This window comes from Pseudophryne corroboree, chromosome 10 (assembly GCF_028390025.1).
Source record: "Pseudophryne corroboree isolate aPseCor3 chromosome 10, aPseCor3.hap2, whole genome shotgun sequence".
NCBI lineage: Eukaryota > Metazoa > Chordata > Amphibia > Anura > Myobatrachidae > Pseudophryne > Pseudophryne corroboree.
The window spans coordinates 206,114,677-206,141,249 of record NC_086453.1 but is presented as its reverse complement, the minus strand read 5'-3'; the positions used below and the strand labels follow the sequence as shown (position 1 = coordinate 206,141,249).

Here is a 26,573-nt window from a genome sequence, read left to right as displayed (position 1 = left end):
CGTCCTGCAATGGCTCAAACGGAGACAACATTAATGAATTTAAAACTAAATTCAGATCCCACGGAGCGACCACCGACCTGAAGCGAGGTCTTATCCTTTTAATTGCCTGACAGAACTTCCTCACTAAGCTCTCATCAGATAATCTTCTCTCCAATAGGACACTCAGTGCTGCTATCTGGACCTTGATGGTAGATACCGCCAGTCCCTTCTCAAATCCATCAAACAGGAATTGAAGGACCTGCGATGTCTCTGCTTTCTGTGGGTTAAATCTTGAGCCCGACCAGGAAATGAAAGTTTTCCAGATTCTATAGTAGATCTTAGAGGATACCTTCTTTCTCGACTGAATCAGCAAATTAACAACTTGCTCAGACAACCCTTTATCTCTCAATAATTGGCGTTCAATTTCCATGCCGTCAAATGCAGTTGTCGCAAATTCGGGTGCAGCAATGGACCCTGATGCAACAGGTCCGTTATTAGTGGCAACGTCAAAGGTTCCCCTGCTGCCATGCTCAGTACTGAAGGAAACCACGCTCTCTTCGGCCAATATGGAAGAACTATTATGACCTGCGCCCTCTCTTCTCTGATCTTCCTTAGAATACGTGCAATCATTGGAAACGGAGGAAAAACATATGCTAGTCTGAACCCCCATGGGAGAGAGAAGACATCCACCCCGCTTGATCCTGGGAGATGATATCGGGAGAAGAACAGAGGAACCTTCGTATTGATGTGTGTGGCCATCAGATCCACCTGTGGCTGGCCGAACCTCTGTACAATCTGATTGAACACTGCGTCGTTCAATTCCCACTCTCCTGGTAACACCTCTTGTCTGCTGAGGAAATCTGCCACATAATTGTCTACTCCGGGAACATGTAGTGCTGATAGGGATTCGAGATGACGTTCCGCCCAATGAAGTATGTTTGATACCTCTTCCATTAATACATGACTTCTGGTGCCTCCTTGCCGATTGAGATAGGCTACCACTGCTACATTGTCTGAAAATATCCTGAGATGTTTCCCCTGTAACTGCTTCTGGAAATATTTCATCGCCTTCCACACAGCTCTCATTTCCCTGTGGTTTGAGGATAATCTTCTCTCCTCGTGGTTCCACCTTCCTTGGCAGTTCTGTTGCAACAGGTGCGCCCCCCAACCGACTGCACTTGCATCTGTTGTTAGAATGAGGAAGTGACGATCCGACAAAGTCGTCTTCCTGTCGACCAGTTCCGTTTCCATCCACCAGCCTAGGGAACGTTTTGCCCCTTGGCCTAACCTTATGCGATGATTCAGTGAATAACGTCTCCGACAATAGCCTAGTATCTCTAGCTGAAGGCCCCTCATCCGCCATCTCGCCCACGGGAGCACGTCTATGGAGGAGGCCATCATACCCAAAAGGCTCATCCCCTGACGCAGAGTCACACTGTTGCATTCTCTTAGCAAAGAAGCCAGACTCCGAATCTTCGAGCATCTTTCTTCTGAAAGACCTATTGTGTAATTGGCAGTATCCACCTGTACTCCGAGAAACTGAATTTCTTGTCTTGGTTCTAGTTGACTTTTCTTCCAATTTATTAACCAGCCATGTTCTTGTAGGATCTGCAGCGTCACTTCTAACGCCATCTTTACTTCCTGTTTTGACTCTCCGCACACTAGTAGATCGTCTAGATATGCCAAAATTGCAATTCTTTGACCTCTTATTACAGTTACCAGTGCCGACAGCACCTTGGTAAATATCCTTGGAGACGACTTCAGACCGAAAGGGAGGCAAGTGAATGCTTGCCCATGACAGAAAACCTCAGGTATCTTCTGTGCCGCGTGTGTACCGGCACATGAAAGTAAGCATCCTTTAGGTCTATGGACGCTAGGAAATCCTCTTTCCTTACCCCTGACAGAATGGATTTCATCGTCTCCATACGAAATTTTATCGTCTTTACAGAATTGTTGAGCTGTCTGAGATCTAGTATCGTTCTGAAATCTCCTGACGCCTTTCTTATCAGAAAAATTCTGGAATAAAATCCCCTCTTTCTTTATGAAGGCGGAACAGGCTCTACCGCATTCACCTGGATCAATTTTTCCAAACTGTCTTCCAGAGCCTTTAGTTCCAGACTCGCAGCTGGGCTTCTTGAACTCACAAATTTGTCCCTCTTTGGAACTTCGAAGAACTCTATCCGGTATCCCTGAGATATCACATCCAGTACCCAAGTGTCCTGAATTGAATACTGCCAGAGACTGGCAAACTTCTGGAGCCTGGCTCCCACCGGAAAGGATACCAGAACTCTGCGACAGTCATTGTCTTCGTCCACCTCTCCTATAGGCCTGGCGAAAGGACTGCCTATTCGTCCCCGAGGAATACCTTCCCATATGAGCTCGCCCTGGCCTATAACTTCTCGCTTCCTTAAATTGTTGCTTAGCAGAAGGAAACGGAAATTTATTCCTCTTGTCCTGAGGCAGCCTCGCTGACTTACCCCCTGACATCTTTTGTATAATAGCCTCAAGCTTATTTCCAAATAATAGGGAACCCTCATACGGTAATGACACCGACCGGTTCTTGGAATGCATGTCCGCCGACCATGATCTAAGCCACAAAGCTCTTCTAGCCATAACACCTGCCGCCATGGATTTTGCTGCGAAATCTAACACATCCAAAGAAGCTTCGCACAGATACTCTATGCCCTTGAGCATAATACCCAGGCTTCTCTGCAAATATTGCCTTGAGATTTTCTCTTCAACATCTGTGGACAACACTGATCCCCAAACTCTCAAAGCTCTGGAAACAGATGCAACAGCCACACCGGATCTTAAGGATACTGCCGAGGACATATGTAATTTTGTCAGCGCACTTTCCATACGCTTATCCATGCCATCCTTAAGGACAGCTCCGTCCTCTAACAGAATCGTAGTTTTAGACACCATTTCTGCCACTGCCGCATCAATCTTAGGCACTGTGCACCAGCCCAGAAATTGCTCATCTTCTACCGGAAACATCCGATCCACTCGTTTAATACTTCCAAGTCTCTTATCGATGTTTTGCCACTCCTTAGACACTACATCCTTCAATGCTCTGTGTACCGGAAAATATCTGCTCCTTTTGGACTTATCTCCAAACAAAACATCCTTATCTTCATCTCCTTTATCCTTTTGCCTATAGTTCATAGTCTTAAATATATTCTTTAAGAGACTGTCAACGAGATCCAAATTAAACTCTCTAACTTCCTCCTTCTCTTCTGACCCAGAACTAGAGGAAACCTGATAATCAGCATACAAAGAGGCTGACTCATCCCGAGAGTCAATACTAGCCAGGGATCTAGATCTCTTATTTCCCTGCAAATCAGCCAGCTGTTCTCTCGTAACAAAAGACCTCTTCATCCAGTCCTTTAATTCCTGAATCTGACTGGTTTGACTGGCCTGCTGAATGTCACTCTGTATACAGTCCTCACAGAACTTCACATTCTCAGTAGAAGAAAAGAACTTATCACATGCTGCACATTGTATATCCATATGCCTCTTCTTGCATAGCCTCTTCTTAGGAGGAGACACACTAAAAAATGAACAGCAGTAGCACTATATTAAAATCCTAACCACGCAGAAAAAATCAAAACCTGAAAAAAGAACATATCCTCTATGAGGACTTACCTCTTCCGGGCACTCATCGGCTTATGGGGAGAAGGCTCTCTATCCATCCTGCTGGTAAGCATACACCTGCCCAGCTCATAGGAGACTCTCACTCCTAGTGTGCAGCGCCATATTTAAGCTCCAAAAGAATCATAGAGAGCGGCGCTGAGCAGACCGTCCCAGCCTACAGGACGGCCGCCCCAGCACTTCCGCCCGCCAACCGCCGCATGCTGTCTCTCACAGCGCTTCCGCCAGCCGCACTTCCCCTTCGCCCCGCTGCCCTTCCGGCAACCCGCACTTCCGGTCTCGCCGGAGATACAGGCGCTGCGGCTAGCGGAGCAAAGCACCCGGGGAGACGGCTTCAGACAGCGGCGCTAGGGAGAGGGATCAGCAGCAAATACAGCGGGCGGACACCTTAAGCTGAACAGCGGGGACTTACAACCGCCCCAAGCACACTCTGCCTTCTCCAGGGAGCCACCCTCTTCCAGTACGGCTACACAGAGGAGTATTACTGGGAATAGAGGTAAACGTTCTCAAAAACAAAACACGTAAACCCCCTGTCAAGCTAGGAGACAGGAAAAAAGACTAATGGAGGAAGGGGAGGAGCAGGGCTATATACCCAAGGTGGGTGGTCCTAAAGTGTTGAGAGGATTCCCTGTCTAAGTTTAGGAATGGGATACAATTCCCAAGAGTAAGGGCTGCCATGAAGTAGTGTAGGAGAAAATAGGGTTATTCTCCAGAAAGTGAACATAAAGTCCCGTGCATCACACGCTTTTACGCTTTTTTTCCCTTTTAAACTGGTCTGTTAAGAAATAGTTGTTGTATGAAAACTTAATTGCTTAGTAGCAATGCCTTACCCTATAACTTAAGACCCCCTAAAATCTTGGTATTTTGGAGAAGTACTGTATATCGTTCAAATTTGTGTAGCTGTCCCGTGCATCATGGAGAAACGCCCAATAATGCCCCAAAATCGCCCCCGGCTTGATAACCCCAATGCCTCAATAAAAATAATGCCCCCAAAAAACTGAGCCCCTCCGACATGATAACCCTCCCCTCAATATCTCAATGAATATAACGCCCTAAAATCTGACCCCCTAGACCTGATAACCCTCCCCCCCCCCCCCAATGCCTCTATGAAAATAATGGCCTACGTAAATTGCCACCCCAGACCTATGTCAAAGTCGGAAAAATATCATGCTACACGTTGCCATATATTCACCCCATGCGCTTGCCCGCTGCACATGCACATTCTCTCCCGTGCGTGCGCATATTCGCAGTTGCGTGACGGCGCCTCCTCGGCCATGCGCTCGAGCGCGTGGTATGTGCATTTACGGTAGTTTGTGTGCGTCTAGCGGGCGACTCAATCGTTACATAGTAAATCCAAATAGTATGTTTTATAGATAATGTTCCCCTTAATAATAACTGTAAGTTTGTTTATTGTAACTGGTCGCTGGACAGAGGAATTCCTCTTTGCATGATGCGAAGGGACAGACAGGGTTTGAGCAGTGGTGTTTGGTACCTAACTAAAGAACATTTTATTAGAAACAATCCGGTGCTGGTTAGGTAAAGATTAATCGCTCCTGCGTATAGTTATGTCTATTAGTAGTTTCTGGACATTTACTATATTTGCGGTTCATTATCCATGCGGCGGGAATCCTGAGATTCCCTCCCACCTGAGCAGTTCAATATAGTCACAGCCCACCTGTTCAAACTAACCTATTACCTTTTATTATGATGCGGGGAGACATTCCTGTGTCCAATGAACAATGAGATTATAGGTCCCTTTGTAGTGTACTGTACGCAGTGTATATAAGGCAGCCAGTCTGGGCCAGCTAGTCTCTCTCCACAACGGTTTTCATCATTGACTAACTAGAGAGCTGGTACCATGACTGCGCAGCGATCGTTCCCAGTGTGTAAGTTATTCTCTGTAGCCAACTTATTCTCTGTTTGTATTTGCCATATTCTCTCTCTCTCTGTTATTGTATAGGATTAAGACGCTATTGTATATTTATGTGTAGTTATTCTGCTTAGATATTGATGTTAGTCTGTAGTGTATGAACTGTTAACTGTTTTCCCCTTTTTACATAGCTAGATATTGTTAGTAAAGGTGTTGGAACCTTAGCAAGGTATTGTGTGTTTATTACATTGCTGAGGGTAATCGGAGCGTCTCAATCGCTCAAGCAGCTTTTGTATTAACAAGGTTAAGCAGCGTTATATCGCTACAGTATTTCAGTACTAAGGTTTACAGTATAAACTCAATCTTTCAGTGTGTTGCATACAAGGTTTACTGAGTGTCATCCCGTGAGCGTCTGGGCCGCTCATGTTCCCCTCGTGGTCACGAGCGTCCGCTACGCTGGTAGCGTAGCATTACGGTAGTCGGCCGCCTATAGCGTGCTCGACACCAAGCGTTAAGCTGTGAGCGAGCGTGCCGCATGTGCGTCTCGACCACGGCTAAACGTCAGCAACGCTAAGTGCGTACCCTTACGGTACCCCATACGCCAATTGCGTACTGAGTCTCTTACCCATATATAGTGTATGTTATAAGATAATAAGAATTTACTTACCGATAATTCTATTTCTCATAGTCCGTAGTGGATGCTGGGGACTCCGTCAGGACCATGGGGATTAGCGGCTCCGCAGGAGACAGGGCACAAAAGCAAGCTTTTAGGATCACATGGTGTGTACTGGCTCCTCCCCCTATGACCCTCCTCCAAGCCTCAGTTAGGTACTGTGCCCGGACGAGCGTACACAATAAGGAAGGATCTTGAATCCCGGGTAAGACTCATACCAGCCACACCAATCACACCGTACAACTTGTGATCTGAACCCAGTTAACAGTATGATAACAAAGAAGTAGCCTCTAAAAAAAGATGGCTCACAACAATAATAACCCGATTTTTGTAACAATAACTATGTACAAGTATTGCAGACAATCCGCACTTGGGATGGGCGCCCAGCATCCACTACGGACTATGAGAAATAGAATTATCGGTAAGTAAATTCTTATTTTCTCTAACGTCCTAGTGGATGCTGGGGACTCCGTCAGGACCATGGGGATTATACCAAAGCTCCCAAACGGGCGGGAGAGTGCGGATGACTCTGCAGCACCGAATGAGAGAACTCCAAGTCCTCTTTAGCCAGAGTATCAAATTTGTAAAATTTTACAAACGTGTTCTCCCCTGACCACGTAGCTGCTCGGCAAAGTTGTAATGCCGAGACCCCTCGGGCAGCCGCCCAAGATGAGCCCACCTTCCTTGTGGAGTGGGCTTTAACAGTTTTAGGCTGTGGCAGGCCTGCCACAGAATGTGCAAGTTGGATTGTGCTACAGATCCAACGAGCAATCGTCTGCTTAGACGCAGGAGCACCCATCTTGTTGGGTGCATACAAGATAAACAACGAGTCAGATTTTCTGACTCCAGCTGTCCTTGAAATATATATTTTCAATGCTCTGACAACGTCCAGTAACTTGGAGTCCTCCAAGTCGCTAGTAGCCGCAGGCACCACAATAGGCTGGTTCAAGTGAAAAGCCGAAACCACCTTAGGGAGAAAATGAGGACGTGTCCGCAGTTCTGCCCTGTCCGAATGGAAAATCAGATATGGGCTTTTGTACGATAAAGCCGCCAACTCTGAAACTCTCCTGGCTGAAGCCAGGGCCAGTAGCATGGTTACTTTCCATGTAAGATACTTCAAATCTACCGATTTGAGAGGCTCAAACCAATGAGATTTGAGAAAATCCAAAACTACGTTTAGATCCCACGGTGCCACTGGAGGCACAATTGGGGGCTGTATATGTAGTACACCCTTGACAAAAGTTTGTACTTCAGGCACTGAAGCCAATTCTTTCTGGAAGAAGATTGATAAGGCCGAAATTTGAACTTTAATAGACCCCAATTTTAGGCCCATAGACAATCCTGCCTGCAGGAAATGTAGGAATCGACCAAATTGAAATTCTTCCGTTGGGGCCTTCTTGGCTTCACACCACGCAACATATTTTCTCCAAATGCGGTGATAATGTTGTGCGGTCACTTCCTTCCTAGCTTTAATCAAGGTAGGAATAACTTCCTCTGGAATGCCCTTTTCTTTTAGAATCCGGCGTTCAACCGCCATGCCGTCAAACGCAGTCGCGGTAAGTCTTGGAACATACAAGGTCCCTGCTGAAGCAGATCCCTTCTTAGAGGTAGAGGCCACGGATCTTCCGTGAGCATCTCTTGGAGTTCCGGGTACCAAGTTCTTCTTGGCCAATCCGGAGCCACTAGTATTGTTCTTACTCCCCTTTTCCGTATAATTCTCAGTACCTTTGGTATGAGAGGCAGAGGAGGGAACACATACACTGACTGGTACACCCACGGTGTTACCAGAGCGTCCACAGCTATTGCCTGAGGGTCTCTTGACCTGGCGCAATATCTGTCCAGTTTTTTGTTGAGGCGAGACGCCATCATGTCCACCTTTGGTTTTTCCCAATGGTTCACAATCATGTGGAAAACTTCCGGATGAAGTCCCCACTCTCCCGGGTGAAGGTCGTGTCTGCTGAGGAAGTCTGCTTCCCAGTTGTCCACTCCCGGGATGAACACTGCTGACAGTGCTATGACATGATTTTCCGCCCAGCGAAGAATCCTTGCAGCTTCTGTCACTGCTCTTCTGCTTCTCGTGCCGCCTTGTCTGTTTACGTGGGCGACTGCCGTGATGTTGTCCGACTGGATCAACACCGGCTGACCCTGAAGCAGCGGTTTCGCCAGGCTTAGAGCATTGTAGATCGCTCTTAGCTCCAGTATATTTATATGAAGAGACGTCTCCAGGTTTGACCATACACCCTGGAAGTTTCTTCCCTGTGTGACTGCTCCCCAGCCTCGTAGGCTGGCATCCGTAGTCACCAGGACCCAGTCCTGTATGCCGAACCTGCGGCCCTCTAACAGATGGGCACTCTGCAACCACCACAGGAGAGACAACCTTGTTCTTGGTGACAGTGTTATCCGCTGATGCATGTGCAGATGCGATCCGGACCATTTGTCCAGCAGATCCCACTGAAATATTCGTGCGTGGAATCTGCCGAATGGAATTGCTTCGTAAGAAGCCACCATCTTTCCCAGGACTCTTGTGCATTGATGTACTGACACATTTCCTGGTTTTAGGAGGTTCCTGACAAGTTCGGATAACTCCCTTGCTTTCTCCTCCGGGAGAAACACCTTTTTCTGAACAGTGTCCAGAATCATTCCCAGGAACAGCAGACGAGTTGTCGGTGTCAATTGAGATTTTGGAAGATTCAGAATCCACCCGTGTTGTTGAAGCACTACTTGGGTTAGTGCTACCCCGACTTCCAGCTGTTCTCTGGACCTTGCCCTTATCAGGAGATCGTCCAAGTAAGGGATAATTAATACGCCTTTTCTTCGTAGAAGAACCATCATTTCGGTCATTACCTTGGTAAAGACCCGAGGTGCCGTGGACAAACCAAACGGCAGCGTTTGAAACTGATAATGACAGTCTTGTATCACGAACCTGAGATACCCTTGGTGTGAGGGGTAAATTGGGACATGCAGATAAGCATCTTTTATGTCCAGGGACACCATGAAGTCCCCTTCTTCCAGATTCGCTATCACTGCTCTTAGTGACTCCATCTTGAACTTGAATTTCTGTATGTACAGGTTCAAGGATTTCAGATTTAGAATAGGTCTTACCGAACCGTCCGGCTTCGGTACCACAAATAGTGTGGAATAATACCCCTTTCCCTGTTGTAGGAGGGGTACCTTGATTATCACCTGCTGATAATACAGCTTGTGAATGGCTTCCAATACCGTCGCCCTTTCTAAGGGAGACGTTGGTAAAGCAGACTTTAGGAACCGGCGAGGGGGAGACCTTTCGAATTCCAACATGTAACCCTGAGATACTATCTGCAGGATCCACGGGTCCACCTGTGAGCGAGCCCACTGATTGCTGAAAATCTTTAGTCGACCCCCCACCGCTCCTGAGTCCGCTAGTAAAGCCCCAGCGTCATGCTGATGGCTTTGTAGAACCCGGGGCGGGCTTCTGTTCCTGGGCAGGGGCTGCTTGCTGCCCTCTCTTACCCTTTCCTCTGCCTCGGGGCAGATAAGACTGTCCTTTTGCCCGCTTGTTTTTATAGGAGCGAAAGGACTGCGGCTGAAAAGACGGTGTCTTTTTCTGTTGGGAGGGGGTCTGAGGTAAAAAAGTGGATTTGCCGGCAGTTGCCGTGGCCACCAGATCCGATAGACCGACCCCAAATAATTCCTCTCCTTTATATGGCAATACTTCCATATGCCTTTTGGAATCCGCATCACCTGACCACTGTCGCGTCCATAAACTTCTTCTGGCAGATATGGACATCGCATTTACTCTCGATGCCAGAGTGCAAATATCCCTCTGAGCATCTCGCATATAAAGAAACGCATCCTTTAATTGCTCTAAAGTCAATAAAATACTGTCCCTATCCAGGGTATCAATATTTTCAGTCAGGGAATCCAACCACACTACCCCAGCACTGCACATCCAGGCTGAGGCTATTGCTGGTCGGAGTATAACACCAGTATGTGTGTAAATACTCTTCAGTGTAGTTTCCAGCCTCCTATCTGCTGGATCCTTGAGGGCGGCCGTATCAGGAGACGGCAACGCCACTTGTTTTGATAAACGTGTGAGCGCTTTATCCACCCTAGGGGGTGTTTCCCAGCGCGCCCTAACCTCTGGTGGGAAAGGGTATAATGCCAATAACTTCTTTGAAATTAGCAGTTTTCTATCGGGGTTAACCCACGCTTCATCACACACGTCATTCAATTCCTCTGATTCTGGAAAAGCTACAGGTAGTTTTTTCACCCCCCACATAATACCCCTTTTTGAGGTACCTGCAGTATCAGAGATCTGCAAAGCCTCCTTCATTGCCGTGATCATATAACGTGTGGCCCTATTGGAAAATACGTTTGTTTCTTCACCGTCGACACTAGATTCATCTGTGTCGGTACCTGTGTCGACTGACTGAGGTAAGGGATGTTTTACAGCCCCTGACGGTGTCTGAGACGCCTGAGCAGGTACCAACTGGTTTTCCGGCCGTCTCATTTCGTCAACTGACTTTTGTAATGTACTAACATTATCACGTAATTCCATAATTAAAGCCATCCATTCCGGTGTCGACTCCCTAGGGGGTGACATCACCATTACCGGCAATTGCTCCGCCTCCATACCAACATCGTCCTCATACATGTCGACACACACGTACCGACACACAGCAGACACACAGGGAATGCTCTTATCGAAGACAGGACCCCACTAGCCCTTTGGGGAGACAGAGGGAGAGTTTGCCAGCACACACCAAAAGCGCTATAAAATGTATATAAACAACCCTAAAAGGTGTTGTTTCTGTTATATGCGCTTTAAATATATAAATATCGCCAAAATATGCCCCCCTTCTCTTTGTTACCCTGTTTCTGTAGTGCAGTGCAGGGGAGAGTCCTGGGAGCCTTCCTCACAGCGGAGCTGAGCAGGAAAATGGCGCTGTGTGCTGAGGAGAATAAGCCCCGCCCCCTTTTCGTCGGGCTTTTCTCCCGGGTTTTGAGATATCTGGCCTGGGTTAAATACATACATATAGCCTCAATGGCTATATGTGATGTATTCCTTTGCCATAAAAGGTATTAAATATTGCTGCCCAGGGCGCCCCCAGCAGCGCCCTGCACCCTCCGTGACTGGTCAGTGTGAAGTGTGTAGCAACAATGGCGCACAGCTGCAGTGCTGTGCGCTACCTTCATGAAGACTGAAGAGCCTTCTGCCGCCTGTTTCCGGACCCTCGATCTTCAGCATCTGTAAGGGGGATCGGCGGCGCGGCTCCGGGACGAACCCCAGGGTGACCTGTGTTCCGACTCCCTCTGGAGCTATGTCCAGTAGCCTAAGACTCCAATCCATCCTGCACGCAGGTGAGTTGAAAATCTCTCCCCTAAGTCCCTCGATGCAGTGAGCCTGTTGCCAGCAGGACTCACTGAAAATAAAAAACCTAAAAACTTTTTCTAAGCAGCTCTTTAGGAGAGCCACCTAGATTGCACCCTGCTCGGACGGGCACAAAAACCTAACTGAGGCTTGGAGGAGGGTCATAGGGGGAGGAGCCAGTACACACCATGTGATCCTAAAAGCTTGCTTTTGTGCCCTGTCTCCTGCGGAGCCGCTAATCCCCATGGTCCTGACGGAGTCCCCAGCATCCACTAGGACGTTAGAGAAAAATATTTAGCTTTATCACCTATCTCCCCCCATGCCTCAATGAAAATAATGTCATAGAAGTGCGCCCCCATACCTGATAACCCCCCAAAATGCCTCAATTAAATAATGCCCCCAAGATCTTAAAACCCCTCTAATGCCTTAATAAAAATAATGCCCAAGAACTGCTCCCCACCTCCACAGACCTAACAACTGCTCCATAGTAACCCTGGGTAGCTTCAGTCTGGCAGCATTGCAGCAGGCCAGCAGCTCTCTGTGTAAGCGGGTATCCGGTTGATAGATAGACAGTGTCTAGTTAGACAGTCAATAGATAGACACCGTACTGTATGTTAGACAGACATTAGATCGTCAGGGTCAAAAGGTTGACATGAAAATGGTCGACATAAAGACAAATGGGTTTTTTTTATTTAACATGTTTTTGGACTATTTCATACCTTCTCTATCCATGTCGGCATAGTTTGGTTATAAACCTTGTGGCAAGCGCAGCAAGCCACCGAGCCCGAAGCGCGGCGAGCGAAGCGAGCCCGCGAGGGTATGCCTTTCTACAATTGGGGGTCCCAGATGACAAAACTATCCACACAAACCACAAAAATGCAAAAAGCATGGGCCCTCATTCCGAGTTGTTCGCTCGTTCTTTTCCTTCGCATCGGTGCGATTTTCCGCTAACTGCGCATGCGCAATGTTCGCACTGCGGCTGCGCCAAGTAAATTTGCTAAGAAGTTTGGTATTTTACTCACGGCATTACGAGGTTTTTTCTTCGTTCTGCTGATCGTTGTGCGATTGACAGGAAGTGGGTGTTTCTGGGCGGAAACTGTCCGTTTTATGGGAGTGTGAAAAAACGCTGCCGTTTCTGGGAAAAACGCGGGAGTGGCTGGAGAAACGGGGGAGTGTCTGGGCGAACGCTGGGTGTGTTTGTGACGTCAAACCAGGAACGACAAGCACTGAACTGATCGCACTGGAAGAGTAAGTCTCGAGCTACTTAGAAACTGCAAAGAAAAATCTTTTCGCAATATTGCGAATACTTCGTTCGCAATTCAGCTAAGCTAAGATTCACTCCCAGAGGGCGGCGGCTTAGCGTGTGCACTGCTGCGAAAAGCGGCTAGCGAGCGAGCAACTCGGAATGAGGGCCATGGTGTCTACCTTTTTCATGTCGACCTTTTGACCCTGTCGGCCTTTTGTACTGTCTACCTTTTTCATGTCGACCTTTTGACCCTGTCGACCTAATGTCTGTCTAACATATGGTGTCTATCTATTGACTGTCTAACTAGACAATATCTATCTATTATACCACACCCGTGCAAGCGTGCTAAAAGGAGATTTATGGTAGACTTACCATAGTTAAATCTCTTTCTGAGAGGTACACTGGATTCCACATGGAATACATCGGGGTGTAGAGTTGGATCTTGATCCGAGGCACCAACAGGCTAAAGCTTTGACTGTTCCCAGGATGCATTGCACCGCCTCCTCTATAGACCCGCCTCCAAGCACTGGAGCTCAGTTACGTTAACCAGTCCAATGCAGTAGCAGGTAAAAGAGACGGCAGATGTTAGTCACACAAAACCACATTCTCACGACAGGAGAAGGAACCAGCGGCTAATGCCATACAAACCCAAAGAAGCTAAGTGCGTCAGGGTGGGCGCCCTGTGGAATCCAGTGTACCTCGCAGAAAGAGATTTAACTATGGTAAGTCTACCATAAATCTCCTTTTCTGCAGTGGGGTACACTAGGATTCCACAGGGAATAACATCGGGATGTCCTAAAGCAGTTCTTCATGGGAGGGGACGCACTGTAGCGGGTACAAGAACCCGGCGTCCAAAGGAAGCATCCTGGGAGGCGGAAGTATCAAAGGCATAGAACCTGATGACAGTGTTCACTGAGGACCACGTAGCCGCCTTACACAATTGTTCTGCGGACGCGCCACGGCAGGCCGCCCAAGAAGGTCCAACCGAGTAGAATGGGCTTTGAGAGCAGCAGGAGCTGGGAGACCAGCCTGTGCAATCACCATTCTAATCCATCTGGCCAAGGTTTGCTTATTCGCAAGCCAGCCACGTTTCCGAAAACCAACAAGAACAAAAAGGGTATCCGACCTCCTGATAGAGGCAGTCTTCTCCACATAAATACGGAGAGCCTGTACCACATCCAAAGACCGCTCTTTGGAGGAGAAACCAGAAGAGATAAAGGCCAGAACCACAATCTCTTGGTTAAGATGGAAAGATGACACCACCTTAGGGAGATAACAGGGGGGAGGGCGAAGAAATGCCTGGTCACGGTGGACAATCAGAAAGGGTGGATGACAGGATAAAGCACCTAAGTCCGACACCCGCCTAGCAGAGGAAATAGCCAACAGAAACACAACCTTAAACATAAGGCATTTAAGGTCCACAGACTCAAGAGGTTCATATGGAGACTCTTGTATGGTGAGTAGAGTACGCCATCTACGCTTTCAATTTAAAAACACAAAAAAGATACCTTGATGTGTATATACAGTAAGCTTCCAATCTTGTGTGAGTTGGGTACGCCTTTTTCTTATCCCATGGTCACAAATTAATAAATTATTAAGTACGTAGTGCTATCTGTAAGGTCTGCAAATCTGTACTACACATTGGGATATAGTTTTTTTTGTTTTGGGTACATACGGATCAAAAACGTGATCTGGTCTGGAGAACATCATATGACATCTCCAAGAAAGATACCTTGATGAGCTTCATATCGTTTATTGCACTGTGAGTGGGGTACGCCTTCTTTTTGACCAAAGACACCTTAATGAGCTTACTCCACATCATTAGCATAGTGAGTAGGGTACGCCCGTTCCACTTCAATGTACTTAATACAAAACACTAGAAAAAAAATTCAAGCACTCAGAGGAACGTTTATTGCACGGTGTTGCACTGTTCAGTGTGACGTTTGAAACGCCGTCTAATACTTGAAATATTTCACACACACAAAGAGTCACAGTGGCAGGGCCAGTGTCAACGCATTGAGCACTGCCAGCAATTCCAGAATGTTTATCGGTAGGAGAGATTCCTCCCTGGTCCACCGACCCTGGAGAGAGTGTTGCTCCAACATTGTGCCCCTACCCCGCAGACTGGCATCAGTCATTAGTAGGACCCAGTTGGAAATCCAGTTCAGTGACAAATGAACCTCCGGAGTCAAGGATTTCAATTGAGACCTGATCCGATGAGGCACGCCATCCCACTTGGAAAGGATTAACCTCTGCAGAGAGCGGGAATGAAATTGAGCGTACTCTACCATGTCGAAAGCAGACACCATGAGGCCTAGTACCTGCATCGATGAGTGTATCGACACTCTAGGGCGAGAGAGGAAGTATCTCATCCTGTCCTGAAGTTTCAGGACCTTCTCTGGAGACAAAAACAATCGTTGGTTGTGTGTGTTCAGCAGTGCCCCCAGGTGCACCATGCTCCGAGCAGGGACCAGCGAGGACTTCTTACAGTTGATGAGCCACCCGTGGGCTTGTAGGAATTGGACCGTCAGTTCCAGATAACGGAGGAGAACCGGAGTTCGCCAGGATCAGCAAGTCGTCCAGATACGGCAGGAACCTGATTCCCTGACGGCGGAGAAGGGCTGTCGGCGGGATCCCGGGATTTGGGCCCAAAAATGGCGGGATTTGAATCCCGGGATTGGAGCCTCCAATCCCAGGATTCAAGGGATTACAGTGCGCATGTGCGGGAGGGTTGGAAGCGGCGCAGGAGGGTGGGTGGGTGTAAGTAATAACACTTACTATCAGGCGGCCGCGGCAGCCATGGACACGCTGAACGCAGCGGCAATTCAAATGAAGCGCCGGCCGCCAGCCAATCAGAGCTGGCGGACCGGCAGCCAATCAGGGAAGCTGCTGCAGCAGCGGCAGCCAATCAGGAGCGAGTCCGGAGCGGCACCCGCCTGTCAGTGTCTGCGCACGCCTATGCCTACCCCCTCCCTACTTCCCGCACCGCTACCTACCCCCTCCCTACCTCTCGCACTGCTACCTACACCCTCCCTCCAGCGCTGCTCCCTACATCTTTCACTGGTCCCTACTGCAATCCCGGGAATGACCGTTTTTCAATCCCGAATCCCGGGATTGAAAAAAACGGCCCGGGATTGGCCTCCCTACTTTGTACCACCGACCACAGTCTGCAGATTAGTATCTTCAGCCTCGTTTAACAAACCACAGTCCCCAGTCCTTGTCTCCAGCCACGTCTTCAACCACCATCCACAGTTCCGCAGTTCATCATCTACAGTCTCGTCTTTCAAGTCACAGTCCACAGTTCTTCGCCCCCTGCCACGTCTTTAACCATCGTGCTCCAGCCTCGGTCCTCTACCTCAGCCCTGTACATAATAAATACTTTCCATTGACTGTCAAACCCCGCCTACGTTCCTCATTGCTCCATGTCCCATGCGAAGGAACTATATCCAGCCCCCTCATCTGGTTCATTCACAGCCTGCTACCTCCTCGGGCAAACCTCAGCTGCCGGATCCTCAAACTTTGCTAGACGTGACACAGCAGAACATTCTCCTTGTGCTTGGTGATAACCTGCTTTCATCTGTGAATAGCACAGGGCGCCAGTGGCGAATTTGCCAATCTTGGTGTTCTCTGGCAAATGCCCAACGTCTTGCACGGTGTTGGGCTGTAAGCACAACCCCCACCTGTAGACGTGGGCCCTCATACCCCCCTCATGGAGTCTGTTTCTGATCGTTTGAGTAGACACATGCACATTTGTGGCTTGCTGGAGGTCATTTTGCAGGGCTCTGGCAGTGCTCCTCCTGTTTCTCCTTGCACAAAGGCGGAGGTAGCGGTCCTGCTGCTGGGTTGTTGCCCTCCTACGGCCTCCTCCACGTCTCTTGATGTACTGGCCTGTCTCCTGGTAGCGCCTCCATGCTCTGGATACTACGCTGACAGACACAGCAAACCTACTTGCCACAGCTCACATTGATGTGCCATCCTGGATGAGCTGCACTACCTGAGCCACTTGTGTGGGTTGTAGACTCCGTCTCATGCTACCACTAGAGTGAAAGCACCGCCAGCTTTCAAAAGTGACCAAAACATCAGCCAGAAAGCATAGGAGCTGAGAAGTGGTCTGTGTTCACCACCTGCAGAACAACTCCTTTATTGGGGGTGGTCTTGCTAATTGCCTATAATTCCCACCTGTTGTCTATTCCATTTGCACAACAGAATGAAATTGATTGTCAATCAGTGTTGCTTCCTAAGTGGACAGTTTGATTTCACAGAAGTGTGATTGACTTGGAGTTACATTGTGTTTGTTCCCTTTATTTTTTTGAGCAGTGTGTGTGTGTGTATATATATATATATATATATATATATATATATATATATATATATATATATATATATATATATATATATATATATATATATATAAAATAAGATTTTACTTACCGATAAATCTATTTCTCGTAGTCCGTAGTGGATGCTGGGACTCCGTCAGGACCATGGGGAATAGCGGCTCCGCAGGAGACAGGGCACAAAATTTAAAAGTTTGACCACTAGGTGGTGTGTACTGGCTCCTCCCCCTATGACCCTCCTCCAAGCCTCAGTTAGGATACTGTGCCCGGACGAGCGTACACAATAAGGAAGGATTTTGAATCCCGGGTAAGACTCATACCAGCCACACCAATCACACCGTACAACTTGTGATCTGAACCCAGTTAACAGTATGACAAACGTAGGAGCCTCTGAACAGACGGCTCACAACAATAACAACCCGATTTTTTTGTAACAATAACTATGTACAAGTATTGCAGACAATCCGCACTTGGGATGGGCGCCCAGCATCCACTACGGACTACGAGAAATAGATTTATCGGTAAGTAAAATCTTATTTTCTCTGACGTCCTAGTGGATGCTGGGACTCCGTCAGGACCATGGGGATTATACCAAAGCTCCCAAACGGGCGGGAGAGTGCGGATGACTCTGCAGCACCGAATGAGAGAAACTCCAGGTCCTCCTCAGCCAGGGTATCAAATTTGTAGAATTTTACAAACGTGTTCTCCCCTGACCACGTAGCTGCTCGGCAGAGTTGTAATGCCGAGACCCCTCGGGCAGCCGCCCAAGATGAGCCCACCTTCCTTGTGGAATGGGCATTTACAGATTTAGGCTGTGGCAGGCCTGCCACAGAATGTGCAAGTTGAATTGTGCTACAAATCCAACGAGCAATCGTCTGCTTAGAAGCAGGAGCACCCAGCTTGTTGGGTGCATACAGTATAAACAGCGAGTCAGATTTTCTGACTCCAGCCGTCCTTGAAATATATATTTTCAATGCTCTGACAACGTCCAGCAACTTGGAATCCTCCAAATCGCTAGTAGCCGCAGGCACCACAATAGGCTGGTTCAGGTGAAACGCTGAAACCACCTTAGGCAGAAAGTGAGGACGCGTCCGCAGTTCTGCCCTGTCCGAATGGAAAATCAGATATGGGCTTTTATACGATAAAGCCGCCAATTCTGACACTCTCCTGGCTGAAGCCAGGGCCAGTAGCATGGTTACTTTCCATGTAAGATATTTCAAATCCACCGATTTGAGTGGCTCAAACCAATGGGATTTGAGAAAATCCAAAACTACATTAAGATCCCACGGTGCCACTGGGGGCACAACCGGGGGCTGTATATGTAGTACTCCTTTTACAAAAGTCTGGACTTCAGGAACTGAAGCCAATTCTTTCTGGAAGAAAATCGACAGGGCCGAAATTTGAACCTTAATGGACCCTAATTTGAGGCCCATAGACAATCCTGTTTGCAGCAAATGTAGGAATCGACCCAGTTGAAATTCCTCCGTCGGGCCTTCCTGGCCTCACACCACGCAACATATTTTCTCCAAATGCGGTGATAATGTTGTGCAGTCACCTCCTTCCTGGCTTTTACCAGGGTAGGGATGACCTCTTCCGGAATGCCTTTTTCCCTTAGGATTCGGCGTTCAACCGCCATGCCGTCAAACGCAGCCGCGGTAAGTCTTGGAATAGACACGGTCCCTGCTGAAGCAGGTCCCGTCTTAGAGGTAGAGGCCACGGATCTTCCGTGAGCATCTTCTGAAGTTCCGGGTACCAAGTTCTTCTTGGCCAATCCGGAGCCACGAGTATCGTTCTTACTCCCCTTTGCCGTATAATTCTCAGTACTTTTGGTATGAGAGGCAGAGGAGGAAACACATACACTGACTGGTACACCCATGGTGTTACCAGAGCGTCTACAGCTATTGCCTGAGGGTCTCTTGACCTGGCGCAATACCTGTCCAGTTTTTTGTTGAGGCGGGACGCCATCATGTCCACCATTGGTCTTTCCCAATGGACCACAATCATGTGGAAGACTTCTGGATGAAGTCCCCACTCTCCCGGGTGCAGATCGTGTCTGCTGAGGAAGTCTGCTTCCCAGTTGTCCACTCCCGGGATGAACACAGCTGACCACACGCCCTGGAAGTTTCTTCCCTGTGTGACCGCTCCCCAGCCTCTCAGGCTGGCATCCGTGGTCACTAGGACCCAGTTCTGTATGCCGAATCTGCGGCCCTCTAACAGATGAGCACTCTGCAACCACCATAGCAGAGACACTCTTGTCCTTGTGGACAATTTTATCCGCTGATGCATCTGCAGATGCGATCCGGACCATTTGTCCAGCAGATCCCACTGAAAAGTTTGTGCATGGAATCTGCCGAATGGAATCGCTTCGTAAGAAGCTACCATTTTTCCCAGGACTCTTGTGCATTGATGCACAGATACTTTTCCTGGTTTTAGGAGGTTCCTGACTAGATCGGATAACTCCCTGGCTTTCTCCTCCGGAAGAAATACCTTTTTCTGAACAGTGTCCAGAATCATCCCTAGGAACAACAGACGTGTCGTCGGGATCAGTTGGGATTTTGGAAAATTCAGAATCCACCCGTGTTGTTGGAGCACTACTTGGGTTAGTGCTACTCCGACCTCCAGCTGTTCTCTGGATCTTGCCCTTATCAGGAGATCGTCCAAGTAAGGGATAATTAAGACGCCTTCTCTTCGAAGAAGGATCATCATTTCGGCCATTACCTTGGTAAAGACCCGGGGTGCCGTGGACAATCCAAACGGCAGCGTCTGAAACTGATAATGACAGTTTTGGACCACGAACCTAAGGTACCCTTGGTCGGTCTTACCGAGCCGTCCGGCTTCGGTACCACAAATAGCGTGGAGTAATACCCCTGTCCCTGTTGTAGGAGGGGTACCTTGACTATCACCTGCTGAGAATACAGCTTGTGAATGGCCTCCAATACCGTCGCCCTGTCGGAGGGAGACGTTGGCAAAGCAGACTTTAGGAAACGGCGAGGAGGGGACTTCTCGAATTCCAACCTGTAACCCTGAGATACTACCTGCAGGATCCAGGGGTCCACCTGCGAGTGAGCCCACTGTGCGCTGAAATGTTTGAGGCGACCCCCCACCGCCCCTGAGTCTGCTTGTAAGGTCCCAGCGTCATGCTGACGCCTTTGTAGAAGCCGGGGAGGGCTTCTGCTCCTGGGAAGGAGCTGCTTGTTGCAGTCTCTTACCCTTTCCTTTGCCTCGGGGCAAATAGGAATGTCCTTTTGCTCGTTTGTTCTTATAGGAACGAAAGGACTGCGGCTGAAAAGCCTGCGGCTTTTTCTGCTGGTAGGTGACCTGGGGTAAAAAGGTGGATTTTCCGGCCGTTGCCGTGGCCACCAGATCCGATAGACCGACCCCAAATAATTCCTCCCCCTTATACGGCAATACTTCCATATGTCGTTTGGATCCGCATCACCTGACCACTGGCGCGTCCATAAACTTCTTCTGGCAGATATGGACATCGCACTTACTCTTGATGCCAGAGTGCAAATATCTCTCTGTGCATCTCGCATATAAAGAAATGCATCCTTTAACTGCTCTATAGTCAGTAAAATACTGTCCCTATCCAGGGTATCAATATTTTCAGACAGTGACTCCGACCAAGCCACGCCAGCACTGCACATCCAGGCTGAGGCGATTGCTGGTCTCAGTATAACACCCGTATGTGTGTATATACTTTTTAATGTATTCTCCAGCCTCCTATCAGCTGGATCCTTGAGGGCGGCCGTATCAGGAGACGGTAACGCCACTTGCTTTGATAAGCGTGTGAGCGCCTTATCCACCCTAGGAGGTGTTTCCCAGCGCGCCCTAACCTCTGGCGGGAAAGGGTATAATGCCAATATCTTCTTTGAAATTAGCGGTTTTCTATCTGGGGTAACCCACGCTTCATCACACACTTCATTCAGTTCCTCTGATTCAGGAAAAACTATCGGTAGTTTTTTCACACCCCACATAATACCCCTTTTTGTGGTACTTGCAGTATCAGAGATATGCAAAGCCTCCTTCATTGCCGTGATCATATAACGTGTGGCCCTACTGGAAAATACGTTTGTTTCTTCACCGTCGACACTGGATTCAGTGTCAGCGTCTGGGTCTGTGTCGACCGACTGAGGTAAAGGGCGTTTTACAGCCCCTGACGGTGTCTGAGACGCCTGGACAGGTACTAACTGGTTTGCCGGCTGTCTCATGTCGTCAACCGACTTTTGTAGCGTGCTGACACTATCCCGTAATTCCATAAACAAAGCCATCCATTCTGGTGTCGACTCCCTAGGGGGTGACATCACCATTACAGGCAATTGCTCCGCCTCCACGCCAACATCGTCCTCATACATGTCGACACACACGTACCGACACACAGCAGACACACAGGGAATGCTCTGATAGAAGACAGGACCCCACTAGCCCTTTGGGGAGACAGAGGGAGAGTTTGCCAGCACACACCCAAGCGCTATAAATATATATAGGGACAACCTTAATAAGTGTGTTCCCTTTATAGCAGCTCAAATATTATAAATATCGCCAATAAGTGCCCCCCCTCTCTGTTTTTACCCTGTTTCTGTAGTGCAGTGCAGGGGAGAGTCCTGGGAGCCTTCCTCGCAGCGGAGCTGGGTAGGAAAATGGCGCTGTGTGCTGAGGAGAATAGGCCCCGCCCCCTTTTCGGCGGGCTTCTTCTCCCGGTTTTTTTGGAACCTGGCAGGGGTTAAATACATCCATATAGCCCCAGGGGCTATATGTGATATATTTTAGCCAGAATAGGTATATTACATTGCTGCCCAGGGCGCCCCCCCCAGCGCCCTGCACCCTCAGTGACCGCTGGTGTGAAGTGTGCGGAGAGCAATGGCGCACAGCTGCAGTGCTGTGCGCTACCTCATGAAGACTGAGACGTCTTCTGCCGCCGGTTTCTGGACCTCTTCTCTATTCGGCATCTGCAAGGGGGTCGGCGGCGCGGCTCCGGTGACCCATCCAGGCTGTACCTGTGATCGTCCCTCTGGAGCTAGTGTCCAGTAGCCTAAGAAGCAAATCCATCCTGCACGCAGGTGAGTTCACTTCTTCTCCCCTAAGTCCCTCGTTGCAGTGAGCCTGTTGCCAGCAGGTCTCACTGAAAATAAAAAACCTAACAAAACTTTTACTCTAAGCAGCTCTTTAGGAGAGCCACCTAGATTGCACCCTGCTCGGACGGGCACAAAAACCTAACTGAGGCTTGGAGGAGGGTCATAGGGGGAGGAGCCAGTGCACACCACCTAGTGGTCAAACTTTTAAATTTTGTGCCCTGTCTCCTGCGGAGCCGCTATTCCCCATGGTCCTGACGGAGTCCCAGCATCCACTAGGACGTCAGAGAAATATATATATATAAGACCCTGACGCACCTAGCCCCCCCAGGGTACAGAATATAGTGATAGCAATACGTGTGATACAGGAAAATGGAATCCCACACAACAGCTACAGGCACACTCAGTCACATGTACAATGCAGAGGTTACTACATATAAACAATAAAACTGCACTGGACTAGTAAAAGTACATATAAATATGTATGACTATAGATATAACATTGCACAGTAGATACTGGACGTATATCACAGAATATTTGTACTAAATATTCAGATAGCAGAACACTTGTTCTTAACACTGACTAAAATGACATATAGAATACTTAAGTACCTGTAAATGCAGAGCGCTGATGAGACAGGCGGCTTTACAGAGGAGACAGAGCCCTGCAGTCCAGATCAGCCCAGCTAGTAGTGAAGATGGCGCCGAAATCTCTGTCAGGGAGTGAGGGAGAGCGAAATTCAGCTCCAGGGCGGGAAAACCAGCAGCAGATGGTGCCCAGAGCTGGAGGAGGGGCTACAGGTCAGTGCCTTATCCCCTATGCTGGGCTTCACCACCGGGTACTGTGGAACCTATTGTAAACGGATTTTAGTAAATCCGACCTGTGCTCCCTGCCCTGGTGGATATAGTGGGGTCCCTGTACAGTACAGTGTCCACGCCAGCGGTGCGGTCCGTCTCCTGGGACCACGAGCGGACTGCGATTTACCGGCGGGTCCCACCTGGGGGACCCTCTTACCTCCTCCCTGATGTGCAGCCACGCGATCCTGGAGAGCGTCAGCGGTGGTGTGCCTGATGACCAGTGCGCCTCCGCTGCAAGTACCCGGGAACCTGGCCGCGGGAGTATGCACGCTGCTGGGGAAGGTGATGGTGCCGCAGCACAGCATGTCATAAAGACATAGAAAGTGCTGCGGCCCTTGAAGTCTTCTTAAAAGCTCTTTTCAGGGCTGACTAGCGCAGCCCCACCTGTTAGTGACCTGCTCTGCAGGCACCAACTTACAAACTGAGCTCCAGTGCCTGGAGGCGGGGCTATAGAGGAGGCGGTGCAATGCATCCTGGGAACAGTCAAAGCTTTAGCCTGTTGGTGCCTCGGATCAAGATCCAACTCTACACCCCGATGTATTCCCTGTGGAATCCCAGTGTACCCTGCTGCAGAAAGCTGGGTACACACTAAATGATGTGTGTACCCAGAGGCAGCGACAGAAGCTGGAAGGGGAGGCGGCATATGCAAGCGCATACACTTGCCGGTAGCGAAAGCCATGCTGCAGAAGCCCTCGCTAGTGATGTCTTCCATCGATCCTGCATGTAGGGCCAACGGATGTCACCGACGATGCATTGGAGCGCGCATCGTCACAGACATAGTGGGTACACACTAGACGCACAGACTGTGCCTGATATGTCAGTCCGATCCACCGGTTCGGGCAACATAATGTCTAGTGTGTACCCAGCTTAACACTTCAGTTTTCCTTGGTTGGTGAATAGCACCAGCCATCTACCAATCAATATTTTGATACTTCCATGCCTGTTATTGGTTGATGGCCAAAGCCCAGCAGTGCAGCCGTAGCGTGAGTGCGGGCACTCGGCACACTGCAGACTGGACATAGCTATTGCCAGCAGCAATGTAGGTAGAGAGAATGCTGGCTAACGTCCTTGTCACAGCCCCAAGTGTCTAAATGTATACCGGCCCAGATGTCACCCTGTCCCCAGCCTGCCCCTGACTCCCCGTTAGCTCCTCCAAACAGCCACTGATCGCAAGTGACATCACTAAGGTACCTTGATGTGTGCGAAGTGCAACTTAGATGCGTGCAGTTTACCAATAATCGCTCAACTCCATAAATATTGACATTGCATATCTCTCTGAATCAGGCCCAAAACTAGTTTTGCTGACATTGCAGAGAAAGAAGGCAGTTTTCTTGTCCACTGAAACTAGCATTATGTAAAGGTATAAGTTCATAATGGGTGCAGATTGAGAATAAAGCATTCTTGTTGGATGTGGGATAAAGAATTAAAGAAAAGGATAATTTATATCAGAGTGCACAAATGTTCATAACCACTTATATTTAGTTTAATGTTTGATTTTAATTAAAATAAATATGCATAGTATGGTTAATTTTAGAGTTTTTAGGAAGAGAAAGAGAACAGGGGCAGGGGATAGAAAACAAGGGGGGGGGTGCAGGAGAAAGGATGGAGCGAGAGAAAAGGGGAAGCGCAAGACAGAGATAGATCAGTAGGGAAGAGAGAAAGAACGGTGGGGAGGAGAACAAACAAAAGGAGAGAGAGTTAGAAAATAGTGGAAAAACAAAGAACAGGGGGTAGGCAAAATAAGTATATATCAAAGTGAGTGCACTCACTAGACTTTATACAAACAAATAATCATCAGGTTTTGTTCAGGTATTTGCCAAGATACAATTCATGAACAATCTTCGTTGTGTCAGGACCGAGAGCCCTTCATTGATAAACTGTACCTTGCAACTGGAGTCCTTGGACATAGGGCCTAATTCAGATCTGATCACTGGGCTGCATTTTTTGTTGCCCTGCGATCAGATGGTCGCCGCCTACAGGGGGGGTGTATTTTCCCTGTGCAAGTGTGCGATCGCATGTGTAGCAGCGCTGCACAAACTGATTTTGTGCAGTCTCTGCACAGCCCAGGACTTACTCTTCCAGTTCGGTTGAATCGTGCTGATCGGGGCCGGAACTGACGTCAGACACCCTCCCTGAAAACGCTTGAGCCGCCTGTGTTTTTCCGGACACTCCCTGAAAACGGTAAATTGCCACCCACAAACGGCCTCTTTCTGTCAATCTCCTTGCAAACACCAGTGCGAATGGATCATTCGCACCATCCCGTTGCTGACCGGCGATGCTCGTTGTAGCTGTCCAACGTGCCTGCGCATTGCGGTGCATACACAATTCAGATCTGATCGCCCACTGTGCGTAAGCGCACAGCAGCGATCAGATCTGAATTAGGCCCTTGTTTGGGTAGCTAACTCAGCAATCTCTAGTTGTTTGGTTTTTTTAACGAGTGTGGCTCTACTGGAAGTATAATATATATATATATATATCCCACATTTCTGCATATGGTTGCAATACCAGACCCACTAGTGAACATAGGCTACTCAGAGCACAGAACGTCTCAATCTCAGTAATAGCATATTGTTTAACACAAGCGATTAATTAAGAAGTGGTGATTGCATATTATGGCATATTAGGCAGGTGCTGTCGTGTTGCACAGAGTATAGTAGAGGGAAATGGGCAACCAGTGGTTCTGCAGAACTTGTGGTACTGCACTGCAGGTGTTTGCATGACGGGGATTGTAGTCCAGTTGAAGGGTCAATGGAAGTAGTGTACATAATGCCGTGGAACATGAATAGAGAAGGTGAGATGGCGACCACCTCATCCGGGCAGTGGTAGCGCAGCAGCACACTGTGCCAGGCTATGTGTAAGGAAATGCACCGTACTGTATCTGACTCTGAGTGCCCGGATAGAGCCACTACATAACGGGTCACCTGTGATCTTCCATACTGCGGGCGCGCTGTGCTGCGTGGTCCCTCCGAGAGATCTGTTCCCTCCGCCCAGACACTGACGGGAAAGCTCTGGCTCAGCCCCGCGCACGTCACTTCCACGACCGAGCACCGCAGAACTGCCACCGTAGCCACGGACCTTGTTGCCCGGAGTGGGTGCAAGCTCACGCATCAGCAGCCCAGGCCTGGCTGTTCCCAGTGCATCATGGGGCGTGGAGCCTAAGTTCTGCATTCCAGGGCTCTTGCACAATGTCATCTGCTCCTATCACTTGTCTTGTATTCAGGGAACCGGTTTTTGTTTCGGTTCCTGCAATAACGGCTGCAGGATGCAATCGTTCTTAAAGGTTTTCTGCTGTTCAGTTGTCAAATAACGTCTATCAACCAAAGGTGGATTTTGTTGTCTATTTACTAAGCCTTGGATAGAGATAAAGTTAGTAGCAGACTGTCTGGTACTTTTATCTGTGTCCTATTTATCTCCATCCAAGGCTTAGTAAATTGACCCCTTAGACCTCATGGGGCCCTAAGCAAGACATCGATATGAGGCCCCCTGTCCTCAAACCTTTGTGTTCCCCCAAAAAATTGTAGCAGACAGGTATCCACA

The 26,573-nt window shown here is 48.6% G+C and overlaps 1 protein-coding gene across 1 annotated transcript in view; it reads right to left on the bottom strand.

The window, feature by feature from the left end:
• The window catches only part of LOC134966369 (uncharacterized), a 241,952-nt gene extending 215,740 nt beyond the window's left edge, over positions 1–26,212 (bottom strand). Inside the window, exon 1 of the mRNA XM_063943042.1 lies at positions 25,958–26,212. Coding sequence (XP_063799112.1) covers positions 25,958–25,971 — 14 coding nt within the window. The 5' untranslated portion in view covers positions 25,972–26,212. The remainder of the gene's footprint in view (positions 1–25,957) is intronic.
• Between the last annotated feature and the right edge of the window lie 361 nt (positions 26,213–26,573).